This window comes from Pleurodeles waltl, chromosome 1_2 (assembly GCF_031143425.1).
Source record: "Pleurodeles waltl isolate 20211129_DDA chromosome 1_2, aPleWal1.hap1.20221129, whole genome shotgun sequence".
Taxonomy (NCBI): domain Eukaryota; kingdom Metazoa; phylum Chordata; class Amphibia; order Caudata; family Salamandridae; genus Pleurodeles; species Pleurodeles waltl.
This window is the reverse complement of record NC_090437.1, coordinates 404,094,405-404,111,635: the sequence shown is the minus strand read 5'-3', so window position 1 is coordinate 404,111,635 and position 17,231 is coordinate 404,094,405. Positions and strand designations below refer to the sequence as shown.

General features: G+C 45.5%; 1 protein-coding gene across 1 annotated transcript in view; it reads left to right on the top strand.

The window, feature by feature from the left end:
• The window catches only part of ERMP1 (endoplasmic reticulum metallopeptidase 1), a 438,183-nt gene that overhangs the window by 212,095 nt on the left and 208,857 nt on the right, over positions 1 to 17,231 (top strand). The window contains exon 4 of the mRNA XM_069240202.1: positions 6,074 to 6,179. Within this exon, the coding sequence (XP_069096303.1) occupies positions 6,074 to 6,179 (106 nt within the window). The remainder of the gene's footprint in view (positions 1 to 6,073; positions 6,180 to 17,231) is intronic.

Genomic DNA, 17,231 nt, shown 5'->3' with positions numbered 1-17,231 from the left:
GAGGGTTGCTACTCTCCTTGTATCCATTCTCTTTGGGGAGTGGGGCACATTCCTATCCCTATTGGTCCCTGTCCTCCAAGGCAAGATGGAGGATTCTGCAGGGAGGGGTCACTTCAGCTCTGGACACCTTAGGGGTTGTCCCAGCTGAAGTGGTCACTCCTCTTTGTTTTTCTCAAGTTTTCCTCTGAAGTGGCTGCCCAAAGTGGGGGCTTGTCCACAGGGCAGGCATTTCCACTAGCTGGAGTGCCCTGGGGCACTGTAACACAAGGCCTGAGCATTTGAGGCTCACCACCAGGTGCTAGTTCCTGCAGAGGGGAGGTGTGAAGCACCTCTACCCAGAGCAGACTTTGTGTCTGTCCTCAGAGAGCACAAAGGCTCTCGCCCCAGGGGGTCAGGAACTCATCTTAGTGGCAGGCTGGCACAGACCAGTCAGTCCTAGACTAGAGGATTGGGTAAATTTCAGGGGCCATCTCTAAGATGCCCTCTGGTTGCATTTTTTAATAAATGCAACACTGGCATCAGTGTGGGTTTATTATGCTGAGAAGTTTGATACTAAACTTCCCATTATTCAGCGTAGCCATTATGGAACTGTGGATTTTGTTTTGACAAATTCCCAGACCATATACTTAACCCCTTCCCCGCCATTACGTCCTGCTACCGGCCCTCGGGGGAAGTGCTAGCGCTCCCCCCGAGGGCCACCCCCCCAGGTCAGGGCTGAAAGGGGAATCCCTTCCCCTTCAACCGCCGCGCCCCCCGCCCCCCTTTGACGTAAGCGCGCGCTGACAATCACAGAGCCTCCCCCATCGCGCTGGAAGCTGCTTCCAGGGCGATCGAAAGAGAAATGCTCAGCATTTCTCATTCGATCACGTGGGGGAGGCAAGGAGAGGCTTCAAAGGGAAGGAAATGTATTTCCTTCCCTTTGAAGTCTCTCCCAGGGTTTTAAAAGCCGGATTGCTTGCAATCCGGCTTTTGAAACCCCACAAGACACCAGGGATGTTTTTTTTGTTGTTGTTGAAAGTGACATAAGGGAGCTACCCCAGGGGGGCATTTTGTTTTAAGGCCTTTTCTGCCCCCCCCCCCCGCCAAGGGGGCAGATCAGCCTATTATTAGGGAAATCTGCCCCCAGGGGGGGCAGAAACCACTAGACAACAGGGATACTTTTTTTTTATTTAGTTTTGTGTTTTAGGTGTGGGGAGCGACCCCTTAGGCAAGCGTCGCTCCCATAGGGGGCAAATTATATTTAGGCCATTTCTGAACCTGGTCAGAGCCCCACAAGTCACCCCATCTTGGATTCCCCTGGGTTTCTAGTTTTCAAAAATGCGCTGGTTTGCTAGGTTTCCCCAGGTGCCGTCTGAGTTAGAGGCCAAATTCCACAGGTAGGCACTGTTTTCTATGAAAAAATGTGATGTGTCCACGTTGTGGTTTGGGCCATTTCCTGTCGCGGGCGCTAGGCCTACCCACACAAGTGAGGTATCATTTTTATCGGGAGACTTGGGGGAACGCTGGGTGGAAGGAAATTTGTGGCTCCTCTCTGATTCCAGAAGTTTCTAGGCCTACCCACACAAGTGAGGTATCATTTTTATCGGGAGACTTGGGGGAACGCTGGGTGGAAGGAAATTTGCGGCTCCTCTCTGATTCCAGAAGTTTCTGTCACCAAAATGTGAGGAAAACTTGTTTTTTTAGCCAAATTTTGAGGTTTGCAAAGGATTCTGGGTAACAGAACCTGGTCAGAGCCCCACAAGTCACCCCATCTTGGATTCCCCTAGGTCTATAGTTTAAAAAAATGCACAGGTTTGGTAGGTTTCCCTAGGTGCCGGCTGAGCTAGAGGCCAAAACCTACAGGTAGGCACTTTGCAAAAAACACCTCTGTTTTCTTTCAAAAAATTTGATGGGTCCACGTTGCGTTTTGGGGCGTTTCCTGTCGTGGGCGCTAGGCCTACCGACACAAGTGAGGTATCATTTTTATCGGGAGACTTGGGGGAACATAGATTAGCAAAACAAGTGTTATTGCCCCTTGTCTTTCTCTACATTTTTTCCTTCCAAATAAAAGAGAGTGTGTAAAAAAGACGTCTATTTGAGAAATGCCTTGTAATTCACATGCTAGTATGGTCACCCCGGAATTCAGAGATGTGCAAATAACCACTGCTCCTCAACACCTTATCTTGTGCCCTTTTTGGAAATACAAGGGTTTTCTTGACAGCTATTTTTCACTCTTTATATTTCAGCAAATGAATTGCTGTATACCCAGTATAGAATGAAAACGCACTGCAGGGTGCAGCTCATTTATTGGCTCTGGGTACCTAGGGTTCTTGATGAACCTACAAGCCCTATATATCCCCACAACCAGAAGAGTCCAGCAGACGTAACTGTATATTGCTTTCAAACATCTGACATTGCAGGAAAAAGTTAGAGTACAACGTAGAGAAAAATTGCAGATTTTTTCACCTCAATTCCAATATTTTGTTTCTTCAGTTGTTATTTTCTGTAGGAAACCCTTTTAGGATCTACACAAATTACCCCTTGCTGAATTCAGAATTTTGTCTACTTTTCATGCCCATTTCTGTCAATGACTGGAAGGAGGCTGAAAGCACAAAAAATCGTAAAAATGGGGTATGTCCCAGTAAAATGCCAAAATTGTGTTGAAAAATTGGGTTTTCTGATTCAAGTCTGCCTGTTCCTGAAAGCTAGGAAGCTGGTGATTTTAGCACCGCAAACCCTTTGTTGATGCCATTTTCAGGGAAAAAAACACAAGCCTTCTTCTGCAGCCCCTTTTCCCATTTTTTTGAAAAAAAAAACGATATTTTCACTGTATTTTGGCTAATTTCTTGGCCTCCTTCTGGGGAACCCACAAAGTCTGGGTACCTCTAGAATCCCTAGGATGTTGGGGAAAAAGGACGCAAATTTGGCGTGGGTAGCTTATGTGAACAAAAAGTTATGAGGGCCTAAGCGTGAACTGCCCCAAATAGCCAAAAAAAGGCTTGGCACCTGAGGGGGGAAAAGGCCTGGCAGCGAAGGGGTTAATATGGCCACACTGCACTTACAATGTCTAAGAATGGACTTAGACACTGTAGGGACATATTGCTCATGCAGCTATGCCCTCACCTGTGTATAGTGCACCCTGCCTTAGGGCTGTAAGGCCTGATTGAGGGATGACTGACCTATGCCACAGGCAGTGTTTAGTGGGCATGGCACCCTGAGGGGGATACCATGTCGACTTTGCCATTGAAAAATGTGTGTGTTGGTGGGGAGAAAAAGGCAGTGTGCATGTGTTAGATGAATGGACCCTTAGGGTGGCACAACACCTGCTGTAACCCTTAGGGACCTTCCCTGGTCACAGGGCCCTTGGTACTAGTGGTACCTTTTACAAGGGACTTATCTGTATGCCAGAGGTGTGCCAATTGTGGAAACAATGGTACATTTTTAGAGAAAGAACGCTGGTGCTGGGGCCTGGTTAGCAGGATCCCCAGCACACTGTCATGTCAGCATCAGTCAAAAAGTGTGTGTGGGGGGGGTGTAACTGAAACAAGGGCCATTTTCTACACCAGGCCAGGCAGGTGACGTCCGAGACCCCTCCTGATAGGTGGTCACCTTGCAAGGCGACCAAACCCCCTTGTAGGGCTATTTAGGAACTCCCTTGAGGGTGGGGTTCCCAGAATCAACATGCAAGACTCCACCAGGACTCCTCTGCATTGTTTACTTTTACTTCTGGCCACTGGAACCGCAACTGAACTCTTAAGGAACCGACAAGACTGCAACTCCTGCGACAACTTCGCTTTGCAACATTGTTTCTCCTGGTCCTTCAAGTAACTGCAACATTTCCCCGGCTGTGTTTCCTCTGGGGTCGGCAAGGCTTCAGCCTGCACCAAGAAGCGAGAAGGAATCTCCCTTTGAGTGAAAGAGTCACTCCTGTGCATCTACAGGCACCTACAGCAACGATGTCCGGCTGCGTGGACCTACTCTCCTCTGGAACCATGTGAAACCTGCATCACAGGTGGTGGTTTGGAGTGGTCCCCTTGGTCTCTCTGTCAGCTTTCCAACTTGGGAGACAGTGAGCCCCTGCCTCTCCTTGCCAGACAGTACCCCTGTGCATCGTGACTCTTGCAGATACCAAGGCATGTTGTCTCCTCCTCCAAGGGATCTTCAGCCTCCGAGTAGCCCCAGCCCCCAGCACTTCTTTGTGCCAAGCACATTCTCCTCTCTGCCACTCCAACAACTTGGGACCCCTTTCCAAGTGTGCTGATTGGGCCTCACTGCGACTTACTGTGCCTGCTACCAGTGGAATGCCTGTGGGGCTTTGACGCTTCTGTTGGCTCTCCCGGCTGCTGAGTCAGCAGGGACTCCCCTCCAAGGGTCGAGTCCCCTGGACCCTGCTGGTCCTCTTCAGCCTTGCAAATCTTCTTTCGCTTCTCTTGCATTTGCCAGGCTTGTTAGCTGTTCTCCAACACTGCAGACCATCTGCGACCCGACGACCGACGTGGGACACCATCTTCACTATTCCAAGGTCTTCTCTGGAGCTCCTGGGCTCCAAAGCTGGTCGTCCCCTCCTTCCCCAGAAGGGTGGGTGGTAGCTCCTGCCCTCATTGGACACTCCATCGAGAACTGGACTCTGTCCCCTTCTTTTACAGGTCCTTTTGGTTTCTTCTAGTCTGGTCCTGTTCTTGCACAATCCTTTTTCCAAGTCCTCATGTTAATCCTTGAGAAGACCAGGTACTTTCCTCTGCTCTCCTGGTCGCTGGGGTCACAGGTACTCACCTCTGGGGGGAGAGGGGGTTCTAGTTCTTCTTGCTCCCCTCTAACAACTCCATATCCTTGGGTGGGGGACTTCACTTCGCATACCTCTTTCTTGGTATATGGTTTGGCCCTCCCATAGGGTTCTCACTATTTTCTACAATTCTTGCCAATGCTTGTTTTTTCTATGCTAATTTCTGATAGATATTGTGTATATCTATAGTGTGTACTTAATTCTAGTTGGGGGAACTGCCTATAAGTGTTCTAGTGTTGTGTTACCATAATAAAGTACCTTTATTTTTATAACACTGTGTGGCTATTTTATGTGTGATAAGTTGTTGGGTGACTATTCTGGTATTGCATAAGCTTTGCATGTATCCTAGATAAGTCTTGGCTGCTCATCCACCGCTACCTCTACAGAGCCCTTGCTTCCTATACACTGCCTACATACACTAATAGGGGTGGCCTGGACCTGGTATGAGGTGCCAACACCAAAGGTATCCACCACACACTAGGCCATCTTTCTTCAGTGAGGGCCCAGGCAGTTGCTTATTTTGCCCATGCCTTAAAAAGGCTCTGGATAGTTTCAGAGGTGTTGAGCGATAGATTGGGTGCATGCTTGCAAGGATGACTGATTTCTGGTAGAATCACACAAGCATATGAAGTTATAGGTTCATAAATGTTGTACAGAACAATACCAAAAATGGGCAAAAAGGGAGAAGAATGGGCTTCGTAGTCAGTACGGCACCTCCAGCAGACCTAATAGTCAAGAAACCCTCATACAGCCACCAACACACAAGCTGCATTGTTAGTTCACCAATGGAAAAGAGTCCTTTGGTATTACTTGGCATTTACTAACAGTTCACTACTACTCTTATAGACAGATGGGCACAGCTGAAGTCGCGTTTGTGCTTTAGTATGATTGTAGGCTATACCTTAGAAGAAGAACTATACCCACAGGTGGATTTGTAAATGTAGCAAGTGTTTTTGGAAGAAGTTCTTTCTCCCTCACAGAAAGTATAGAGATGTAGGGCTGGAGTAGAGATTGTATGGGGTGTCTTCAGCAGCTTGAAGTTTTCTAATACAAGTGTGAGTCAGACATGGGTAAAGTGTGTCTCAATAATGCCAACCAGCGGGGGGCCAGAATATAGCTTTTTTTTTTTTTTTTTTTTGGCATAAAGGTGAATATGAAATATATATGAATCTTCTCCTTGATCGAAATTACAAATACATTTTATATATTAGCCACACAATGCAGCAGTTCCCGCATGTTGCAAATTAAGGCGTATGAAGTACACAAGATAATGCTTACTTCAGTAACGTTTTGCTTCTTTTTTCCTTTTAGGCTAGTCACGGCTTCATTACACAGCATCCCTGGGCGAAGATAATTCGAGCTTTTATTAACTTGGAAGCAGCAGGTGTAGGTGGAAAGGAGCTAGTATTCCAAACAGGTAATGTGATGTACAGAGCAGTAGAAAACCTCTATTCTCTCGCAATATTAGAAACATATGGGAGTATATCCTTTCTTCCGTCAGTTTTGCTAGGTTAGGTCATGTATCTATCCACCTGTACTATAGTTGACTATATTGTAAAATAGCTTTTTATATAGCACCTTCCTCAGTATGGACCCAGTCATATGCAAATCAGTCTTGACGTTGCTCCAGTGGGAACAGTCCAGATAAAATGACATCAGAACAGCCGGGTTACAGATCTTAATTGGACAGTGGTAGAGACTGTGCTCATCTGTGCTGGACTGCATAAAGAAAGTGTTGGAATGGAAAACTGCTCTGCATGGTAATGGACGTGCACCTGAAGAACCAGAACCTTATGGGCCTGGCGGCGCAGGGTACGCCTGAAATCTCCTTGGATTCACCTGCCTCAACTAACAGAGACACGGGACACTCTGTCAGGCGTAAAAGATCAGATTTTATTAGCTGCAGCTAGTACAGTTGTCCAAGAAGTACACAAGGTATGTTCTCAGGAGACTGCCACTTTACTTTGTGGCGCACAATCTTATATACCGTATAAAAACCATTTATTAACTACATACACTCCCAAAACACATAGAAAGGAGCCAGTAAGAATAACGTAAAGATAGAATAGAGCCAATAGAAATGTCGGAAAAACAAGACAGCACAAAGTATCAAGTGACCTAAGGTTGCCTCCCCTCCAGCTGTGTTTGTCACCCCTCCCTTGAACTAATTCATTAACCGATCCACAACGAAGTTGCATGTGGTGTGATAAGTTTGTGTGCGTTTGGAGGACAGTTGTGAAATGAGAGAATACTAGCAAAGGACAGCGAAGGCCAGACGATAAGATAAGATCGGCGGAGAATAGTGTGAGCCTACAGATAGTTGAAACAAGGATTAGAAAACCAGACAGGGATTAGTGTACTCGGTCAGACCTTAATACCAGCCTTGTAAAGATAGAGGCAGAAGGCTGTTTTGAACACCATGTTGCAGAATAAGCAGAAAAGGCAGAATGGACTTCGTTCGCTGTGCTGCCTGAGTGAAGGCAACATAAAATGGCGGCGGGCCACAAAATGGCGGGTCGATACGATCGTATTAAAAATCGAATTTCCTCAGACCCTCCTTTTGCCAGAACTCAGGCAAGATACACAAACTCATAACATAAACTTTCTCTTTGTCCGGTGTTTGGAGTTCTACCATTTATTTGCAGAAATTTCCTTGTTGGGGTATGACCCGTATCGGAGGAGATTTTCCTTGCTTAACCTTATCATTGAGGCTGGAAATGTAATTAGTTATGTTCCAATTGGTATATGCTTTTCTTTCATCTATGGAAGCTTCACTTTTTTCCATGATTTTAGCCATAGCTACCATTCCCTTTATCAATAAACTATGACTGAAATCTGAACCAACACTATGTGAACTGACAGGTTGTTTAATTTTACTTTGATATGCATTATTGAAAATGACAAAATAAGCCCAAGCGGAACCTTCATAGGAGAATGGAAGAACTAAATATGGCATTCCTTTTTCTACCGTATGTGGTATGAGTCCACACACCCAACAGTCAGTTGTATTGATCACTAACTGATGTTGATGTAACAACTGGACGAAGGAATTGTTAAAGTATTCAGTTCTTCTGATGAGTTCATGCTGGGGAAAAGTGTGAAATAGGTGCGGAGAGATAGTAGAAGAAGATGTAGAGGTAGGAGAAGAGACAACTTTTTGCTGCAGAGTAATAATGATCCAGTTTACAGATGCCAAAAGAATACACGACAATATAATGACGCATAGAGCAATACTACAACGACTATATATTTCTTTACAATTATTCTTTACATTTTTACTTTCTCTTTTATCTAATGTAGCCTCCATCTTTCTAAGTGGATGCTCACGGCAATCTTCCTCAATCACTGTAGTCACGATTATCTACCGTCCTATGACACTGTGAGGTCCTGCAGGCCTATTGCCACTTACTCAGGTCGTAACTAAGACTCCTACCGTGACCCTGCAACCGGGATAGAGTACTACATAGGAGAGAAATGTACAAGTTCTTTGGTCTTGGTCTCAAATTATAGCGTTCCTGTCCAGAGGCAGTCTGGTTTTGAAACAATGTTCCTGGATTTGTCGTGTTCAAGCGACGATGCAATGGTATTGCTTCTTGAAGGATGTCGTCGTCCTCTTTCTCAGAAAGTGTTCCAATTAGACGCGCATCACTGAATGGTACAAATTGCGGAACTTTCTCACTTTCAGAGTCACTGATGCCTCTACGGACCCACTGATCGAAAGGCAAGGGCAAAGGCACTTTCTTGCAGTGCACGGCATGCACCCAGTTTTTCTTTCCTTCGACTTTAACTGCTGTTCTTGTGGTCAAAAGAACCAGGCGTGGCTCTCTCCATCTGGGCTCCAAATTTCTCTGTCGTTGGAAATTTTTCGTGCAGACCCAGTCACCTGGTCGGATGGAATGACCTGGGTCTGTGGAAGCCTCTGGTAGAGCACTCTGAACCTGTTGATGAAGAACACGCAATTTAGTTGTAAGGTCATGCAAGTAGTCAATCAACATCGGGTATGGCAAGTCTGAGTATTTCTTAGGGCGAGGAACTCCCCATACATTAGCTGGGCGACCAAATATCACTTCGTAAGGGCTAAGCCCCAAACGAGAGTGTACTGCTGTTCTGGTGGACAGAAGAGCCAATGGTAAAGCATCAGGCCAATTAAGTCCTGTGCTAGCTTGCACCTTAGCAATTTTAAGCTTCAAGGTTCCATTGTAGCATTCTACTAAACCAGCCGACTGTGGGTGATTCGCCGCGTGGAACTTCTGTTTTATGCCAAGACCTGCACAAACTTTTTGCATGACTTGACCCACAAATTCGCTCCCATTGTCACTCCAGACAATGCGCGGCAAACCAAACCTAGGGAAGAATTCTTTCAAAAGTATTTTGGCAGTTGATAAAGCAGTATTGTCCTTCAGAGGGTAGGCTTCTACCCATCTAGAAAAAGCACATACTACCACCAGAACATATTTGAGGTTGTTGCATCGTTCCATGTGAATATAATCGATCTGCAACACCTCAAATGGATATGTTGGAGGAGCAAAATGACCTGCTGGAGTTGGGGTTCCCTTTCCCGGATTGTACATCAAGCAAACAATACAATGTTTTACTACATTATTTGCACACTTTGGGATCCCCTCATTTTGCCACACTGGAGCCAGAAGTTTACATATTCCTTTTGCACTTAGGTGAGCTGGACCATGTGCCATAGTAACTACAGGTAGTACATAAGCATCTGGTAACAGCCAACGTTGATGTTCTGATAATTCAACCCAACATCCCATCTCATCTAACATTCCTGTACTTTCCTTCCACTTTCTCAACTCATTCTCCGTAGCCTCTCCTTGAATTGATTTCACACTCTCTACTGTATCTTCACACATTCCCTTTTCTCTTACGCAGTTTGCGGGACCTGCAACATACATTCGACTTGTGTTGTCTCTGGCTGTCTTTTTCGCTACCGCATCTGCAAATGCATTTCCTCGACCAACATCGTCCACAATCTTTTTGTGTGCACTACACTTCACGATCGCTATCTGAGTAGGCATTGTAAGTGACTCAAGAAGTTCAGTCACTAATTGACCATGTTGTATCTTAGTACCATGGGAAGTAAAGAATCCTCTTTCCTTCCATAAGCGCCCAAAGTTAAACGCTACACCAAAAGCGTATTGGCTATCAGTGTACACGTTTACTCTTTTTCCTTCGGATAACACACACGCTCTAGTTAAGGCTATCAATTCAGCTGCCTGAGCTGAATTATGTCCAATGCGTGCTGTCTCCACAATCGTATGCAAAGTAGTAATAGCGTAGGCTGAAACTGTATCTCCATTCGGGAGCTTGAAACAAGAACCATCTACCCATAGTGTTCCATCTGGATTCACTAATGGCGTGTCTTTTAGGTCAATTCTACCCTTAGTCTCTTCTTCAGTACGGAGAAAACAATCATGCTGTTCAGAGACATCTCTCTCTTCTGGAAGAGGCAACAAAGTAGCTGGATTCAGGGTATTACATCGTTTGATGTGTATGTGACTAGCCAAAAGCGTCAGCTCATATCCGGACAACCGAGCACTCGTAAGATGCTGCGTTTTTGTCCTATTTAGTAAAATATCCACTGCATGTGGCACCATAACAATGAGAGTATTATCTAGCACTACTCCAGCAGACTGTCGAATAGAAATTGCTGCTGCCGCTGTCGCCTTAAGACAACTAGGCAATGCTTTAGCTACTGGATCTAACGTAGCTGAGAAATATGCGCATGGTCGCTGTTGATCTCCAAAACGCTGCGTTAAGACTGACAATGCACAACCCTCTCTTTCATGGACATAGAGCGTAAAGGGCTTACTGTAATCAGGAGTACCCAATACAGGAGCAGAACACAAAGCAATACGCAAATCAGTAAAACTCTTCTGACACTCGTCAGTCCACGGAAGAGGCTGAGGCGTATCTTTTAAAATTAGCGCCAACAGCGGTTTAGCCAATAAAGAGAAACTCGGAATCCACTGTCTACAATAAGAAGTAATGCCCAAAAAGGCACGTACCTCTCTTTGTGTGGATGGCACTGACATTTGTGCAATTGCCTGAATTCGTTCGGGGGTCAATCGTCGTCCCTCCTTTGACAAGAGATGACCCAAATAAGTCACCTCACGACAGACATATTGTAATTTAGAAGGAGAAACCTTGTGATTCAGATCAAACAAATGACGCAACAGTGCAACGGTCACGTTTTTGCAAATCTCCTCTGAATCAGCGGCAACTAATAAGTCATCCATGTACTGAATGAGAGCGGCACCGGACGGTAAGGAAAAGGCATCAAGATGACATTTTAGAGCTTGACTGTAAACAGAGGGACTTTCACAATAACCTTGAGGTGCGCGTTTAAACCGGAAGCTTCGGCCTCCGAGGGAAAAACCAAAAATATCTCTACTCTCTTCGGCGATGGGAATACTAAAGAAAGCATTCTTTAAATCGATAACTGAAAACCAAGTCGCTGTAGAAGGTATCATCATCAACAGAGCAGTGATATCTGGGACTACAGGAAACTGCGGTACGACAATCTTGTTTACCTCCCGAAGATCAATTACAAAACGATAAACAGGAGGCTGAGAAGGATCAGTGCGTTTAAGAACCGGAAGAACAGGACTGTTACATGTATTTCCTCTCGTTTCCTCAACCACACCCTTCTGAATCAAATCATGGACAATTTCCAGAAGTGCTTTCTCACCTTCAGTAGAGATTCTGTATTGCGGAATACGTGGCATTTCAGCATTGGGCTTAAGAGTAACAACATAAGGTGGGATCTCAAGACAACCAACGTCATTCGGACCCGTAGCCCAAAGCGTTTCGGGAAGAGAAAGCAATTCAGGTGGAAATTGATCTTTTGATAAGTACATTGGACTAGTCATTTTCTGTCCTAGAGTGAGGTATACACCAGAAGGTGAACAATATATCGTAGCATGCATTCTTTTTAATAGATCTAAACCCAACAGATTTTCACCACAACCATTCGTCAGAAGAAGCGGAGCTTCTAAATCATAAGGGCCTATTGAAACAGGCAAAGGGCAAGAAACTGGATTGCGAACAGGGGCGCCAGAAAATCCTACAGATACATTCGTTAAGCCAGACAAAGGTGCGCCAGGGAGTTTAGAATGAATGATAGAGCTTCTCATGGCACCAGTATCTAAAAGAAATGGCTCTGAAACACCCATTGTAGTGACATTAACATAAGGTCCATTCTGATCCACTGGAATTGACGTAACCCCCTTACTTTGTCCATGGCTGTCCTATTCAAAATGAAGACTTTCATTCCCTCCTTCAATATACTGATCCTCACTGTAATACTGTGTAGACCTAACATTTTGCTGGTCAAAGTAATTTCCGGAATTTGGAGGAACAAAAGAACGCTGCTCTTGGGTTAACACACCTCGACCTCTACCTCTATTTGCTGACTGAAGACCACCACGACCTCGTGAAGCAGATGTTGCTCCATTACGCTGCAACAATGCCGGACAATTGTTCTTAAAATGACCTTCCTCCCTACAATAAGCACATTGATTGGGACCTAGCAAAGGTCTTGGAATGAATGGTTCAGGCTTTTGATACAACCTCTGAAACTGCGGAGGCTGTTGAAACTGAGGCTGAACATAACGAGGAGGATAAGCCTGTTGCAAGAGAACTTTAGTTTTTAATTCTTTCGTCTTTTTCTCTTGTTTTTCCCTTTCTTCTTTGTCTCTATTTTCATAATATTGTGCAGTAGCCAATATCTGGGCGGAAGAAGAAACTGCCCATGAACTCTCGGAGTCTTTTAGCTTGTGTGATAGTTCAGGAAGCAAGTTATATACGAACTTATCCACAAATAATCGCTGTCCCCCTTCTGTAGCCATATCTTGACCACTGTGATCAATGAATGTCTCCTCGAATCGGGTAAAGAAATCGGAAACACTTTCATCTTTCTTTTGTTTACATGCTGCTAGCTTATCCCTATTAACTCTCAAAGCAGGCATCATTGTTTTCATTAATGTAATAATCCTACCAGGGAGTTCTGAGATCAAAGCGTCGGGCTTTGCACCACCTACTTGACCTCTATCTGCGGCAATAATAGCGTTCCAATCGCCGCCTAATTCTTGAGCGTGATCCTCTCTACGAATTTTAGCCCATATTGTCTGTGGAACTACATTTCCCATCAACATGTCAATATCTGCTAGATTCATAGTACATGCATCAACTGTTTGCGACAACTCTTTATAGTAACCAGCAGGATTTTTGCGTGAATCTGGTAGTGACTGTTTAAGTGCTAAAACTTCAGACCTTTTCCAGGGGACATGTATCCATATGCGCTGAAAATGCGCAGGAATAGCTGGATTAGCACCTGCTGCTGCAACTTCTTCCTTCCATATTGGAGAAACCTCTCTCATGGGATAGTTTTTCAGTGCTGTCCTAACTGAAGGATCAGAATCAGGAAAAGTCTGTGAGAACAATAGGGATCTGAAAGAAATAAGTGTTCTGACAGCGTTTTCAACCTTAGGACCCACAATAAGTCCTTTGTCAAAGTCAGCCTGAACATCTAACAGATCCTGTGGGACCGAACCCAAATTCATATCCTCCCATTCTTTAGCGAGAGTATCGCACATAACTTTAAAAACATATCTCTGCGTAGGTGCATTCCATTGCAGAAAGGTGGACATAATATCAGACGTACTATATTGAGGACCCTTCTTGATCCATCTACAAGCAAGTGAGTCCAATTTTTCTCGCTCTTCGGAGTCTGGGAATTGACTACGAGACTGTCTTTGAGAAAAAGCTGGAGACACATTTAAAGCTTCAAAGAAAGGTGATAAGAGACCAGAGACAGTATCTGCAAATTGCTTACGCATAGATGGAGAATTTGACATAAGGATAGGGGACAAGGTATTAGGTGAATTAACTAAAGGAGCATTAGGAATTGCCAAAGGAGCAGAAGGCAAAGGAGTTAAAGGCAAAGCTGGCATAGGCAATACTTGAGGAGGCAAATGTGGAAAAGCTGGAGCAGGCGGAAGCACAACTGGCGGCTGAACAGGCTGTAACATCGGGGGTGCATTAGCACCTTGTACATAGGGCGGAGGCAATTTCAATAAGTGGGACATTAAGGAATCTTCCTCAAAATCTTTTCTTTTATCAAGGGAAGAGATAGGCAACGTCGGATAGCATTTATCTATTGCCATTCGATGCTGTCTGTCTGAAATTTCCATTGCATTATCTATTTCATCATCTTTGAATTGCTGAGCAGCCTGTATAATCGTCATTCCCTGTGTTTTCCTATCTCGTTTCGCTTGTTTAATTTCTCTCTGTTTGGCTTCCTTACGCCAAAGGCGAAAAGAGTCAAACATTGCCGGCCGGGCTTTTCTTTTAAATAACGTTGCTTCTAAATTATCTAGCACATCAGTTTCGAAACTACCATTTTCTGGCCATTTTAAAACACCATCTTTCTTTGTATATCGGGTCCATGTCTTATTAAAGGCAATAGGACCAACACCATGTTTAGAATAGAGCTCATATGTGGGAGTTCCAACCGAAGGAATCGGACAGGAGTCCTCAAGCTGGGAGTCCCTATTACAACCAAAGCAACAAAGTTTTCCAAACTTAGTCAGACCAGACATCTCACGATTTTTACTGGCTGTTCACAAACATCAAGGGGGTAAAACTTTCAGTTTACACAGCACAAATGCACTTACCCCTCGGCTTTGGCCACTGCAATGGCCAAATCTAAGGACCTAAGGACAAAACAAAGACCAAAATTTGTGGGCGCGACCCACCAAATACTTAACTAAGGATGTCTTCTTACACCAACAGAGGCCTGTCTATCGTCTCGCTTTACCATACATCATCAAAGAAAGGGCCAAGGCAGGGCGGCAGTCAGGGCAGCAGTCGTCAGTAGCCGTCAGGAAGGAGTAACCGCGCTGAAAAAGACCTTCGGACCACTTCGACATACAGGGGTCGCTTGACGTGGCTCGCGATTCCTCCAGAATTTTCTTGCGGGGTTCCTCACGACCTTCAGGCAGAACCGGTACCGCTGAAGCCGCCCCACGTTGGGCGCCAGTTGAAGAACCAGAACCTTATGGGCCTGGCGGCGCAGGGTACGCCTGAAATCTCCTTGGATTCACCTGCCTCAACTAACAGAGACACGGGACACTCTGTCAGGCGTAAAAGATCAGATTTTATTAGCTGCAGCTAGTACAGTTGTCCAAGAAGTACACAAGGTATGTTCTCAGGAGACTGCCACTTTACTTTGTGGCGCACAATCTTATATACCGTATAAAAACCATTTATTAACTACATACACTCCCAAAACACATAGAAAGGAGCCAGTAAGAATAACGTAAAGATAGAATAGAGCCAATAGAAATGTCGGAAAAACAAGACAGCACAAAGTATCAAGTGACCTAAGGTTGCCTCCCCTCCAGCTGTGTTTGTCACCCCTCCCTTGAACTAATTCATTAACCGATCCACAACGAAGTTGCATGTGGTGTGATAAGTTTGTGTGCGTTTGGAGGACAGTTGTGAAATGAGAGAATACTAGCAAAGGACAGCGAAGGCCAGACGATAAGATAAGATCGGCGGAGAATAGTGTGAGCCTACAGATAGTTGAAACAAGGATTAGAAAACCAGACAGGGATTAGTGTACTCGGTCAGACCTTAATACCAGCCTTGTAAAGATAGAGGCAGAAGGCTGTTTTGAACACCATGTTGCAGAATAAGCAGAAAAGGCAGAATGGACTTCGTTCGCTGTGCTGCCTGAGTGAAGGCAACATAAAATGGCGGCGGGCCACAAAATGGCGGGTCGATACGATCGTATTAAAAATCGAATTTCCTCACACCTGAGTGTGATTTTTGTTGTCATAGGCAAACAAGAATCATGTGTGTGTGCCATGATATAGGTCTGTATCATGCATTGCTGTCACGTTGAACCTTGAGGGGCGTCCGAAGCACTACCCTCATAGTGGTGAAAGGCTACTTCCTTCTCCAGTACTTAGGCAGCACAAGTGTGGGGGTGGCAGCATACCATGTAAGGATCAGTAGGAGTGAATAGGTCCTTTTTACCTGTGTCCCTGGAGTGAGGCCTACAGGCTCTCACTTTAAAGTTCCTCGGCTGTGCTCTTAACTCACCCATGGCGTACATCGGTTTGGTGTGTTGAGCTGCGCAGTGCATGAGTGGTGTATCTGCACCGTGTGTTCAGTGTGCCTGGAAAGGGTACAATACAGGGATAATGCAGCATTGAGCATGGTGTTAATGGTGAGTGCATGCGCTGGATGTATGTGTGCCTGTGAGTGGTATAGTACATAAAGGATGTAGTGCTGTGCAGTACGTGCATGTTAAATGTATGTGAGCCTATGAGCTTTACACTACATGAAGGATGTAGTGCTTTACAGTGCATGCATGTTAATTATATGTACTGAGTATGTGTGCCTATGAGGGGTACAATACATGAAGATTACAGTGCTGTTCAGTTAGTGTGCTGATGAGTCGTACTATGCAGGGAGGATACACTTCTGTGGTGTGTGTTTATGCTGTATACATGCACTGGATGTATTTGTGCCTAAGAATTGTGCAATGCATGGAGTACCCTGGGTTTCATTTTGGGAGACCGAGGTCTGCATGGTGAATCATAAGCAGATGAGGTAGAGGGATCCCCCGACAGATTTGTGCATGGCGGCCTTCCTGTAAGCTGGGTGAGACATACACCGAGGAGGAGGAGAGCCTGGCTTCCCCCGTATGCTTCAAAGGATACTCTTTGATTCAGTGAGAGGTCAGAAGGAAGGGGCCTGGGCAGGCTCCTGAAGAAAGAGATGTGGCTGGTAGCAGAATCATACAGAGTAGGGTTGGGACTTTGAGCTATCCTTTTGATGCACATATCACTACGGCTGACATGCAGGTGTGAACTCTAGTCATTCCCATGGCCTGTGTTGTAAGGCTATCCGCTTTGGAGTCTGTCCTGCTGTAACAGACTGCTTTTAAGAGGGCAGAGTAGTTGGCACTTCAAAAGACGCAGACCCTCAGACCCTAAATCACATTTGGTGTCTGGAAGTGGGATATAAAACATGGAGTTCGAGACCACAAAAATGGTCTTCTGTCAAGCAGCCAGACTGGTTGTGTGAGGGGGGGGGGGAGCTCTGCAAGAATTCTGCCTGTGACAAGACTGGGAGCCAGAGCCTGCTAGTCTCCCTGCTGGGTATGGGGACATCACCCAGGGAATTCAAGACCACCTGCCCTGGAGCACCATTGCCTGCCTGCCAAGACCAGTTTGCACTGTGAGGTAGAGGAGGGCGATGGAGGGAGCGAGATTAGTGCAGTATCCTGTTGGGTGGACTCCCATTGCGAGTTTTGAGGAAACAATTGCTGCATTGCTCGGGTCATTGCCTGTGTGCAGGACAAAGTCGGGAACCCCTGTATGCCAGGAGAGGGCCACCGTGAAGTGAACCATGGTGAACATTGTGCTGATTAGCCCGCAGC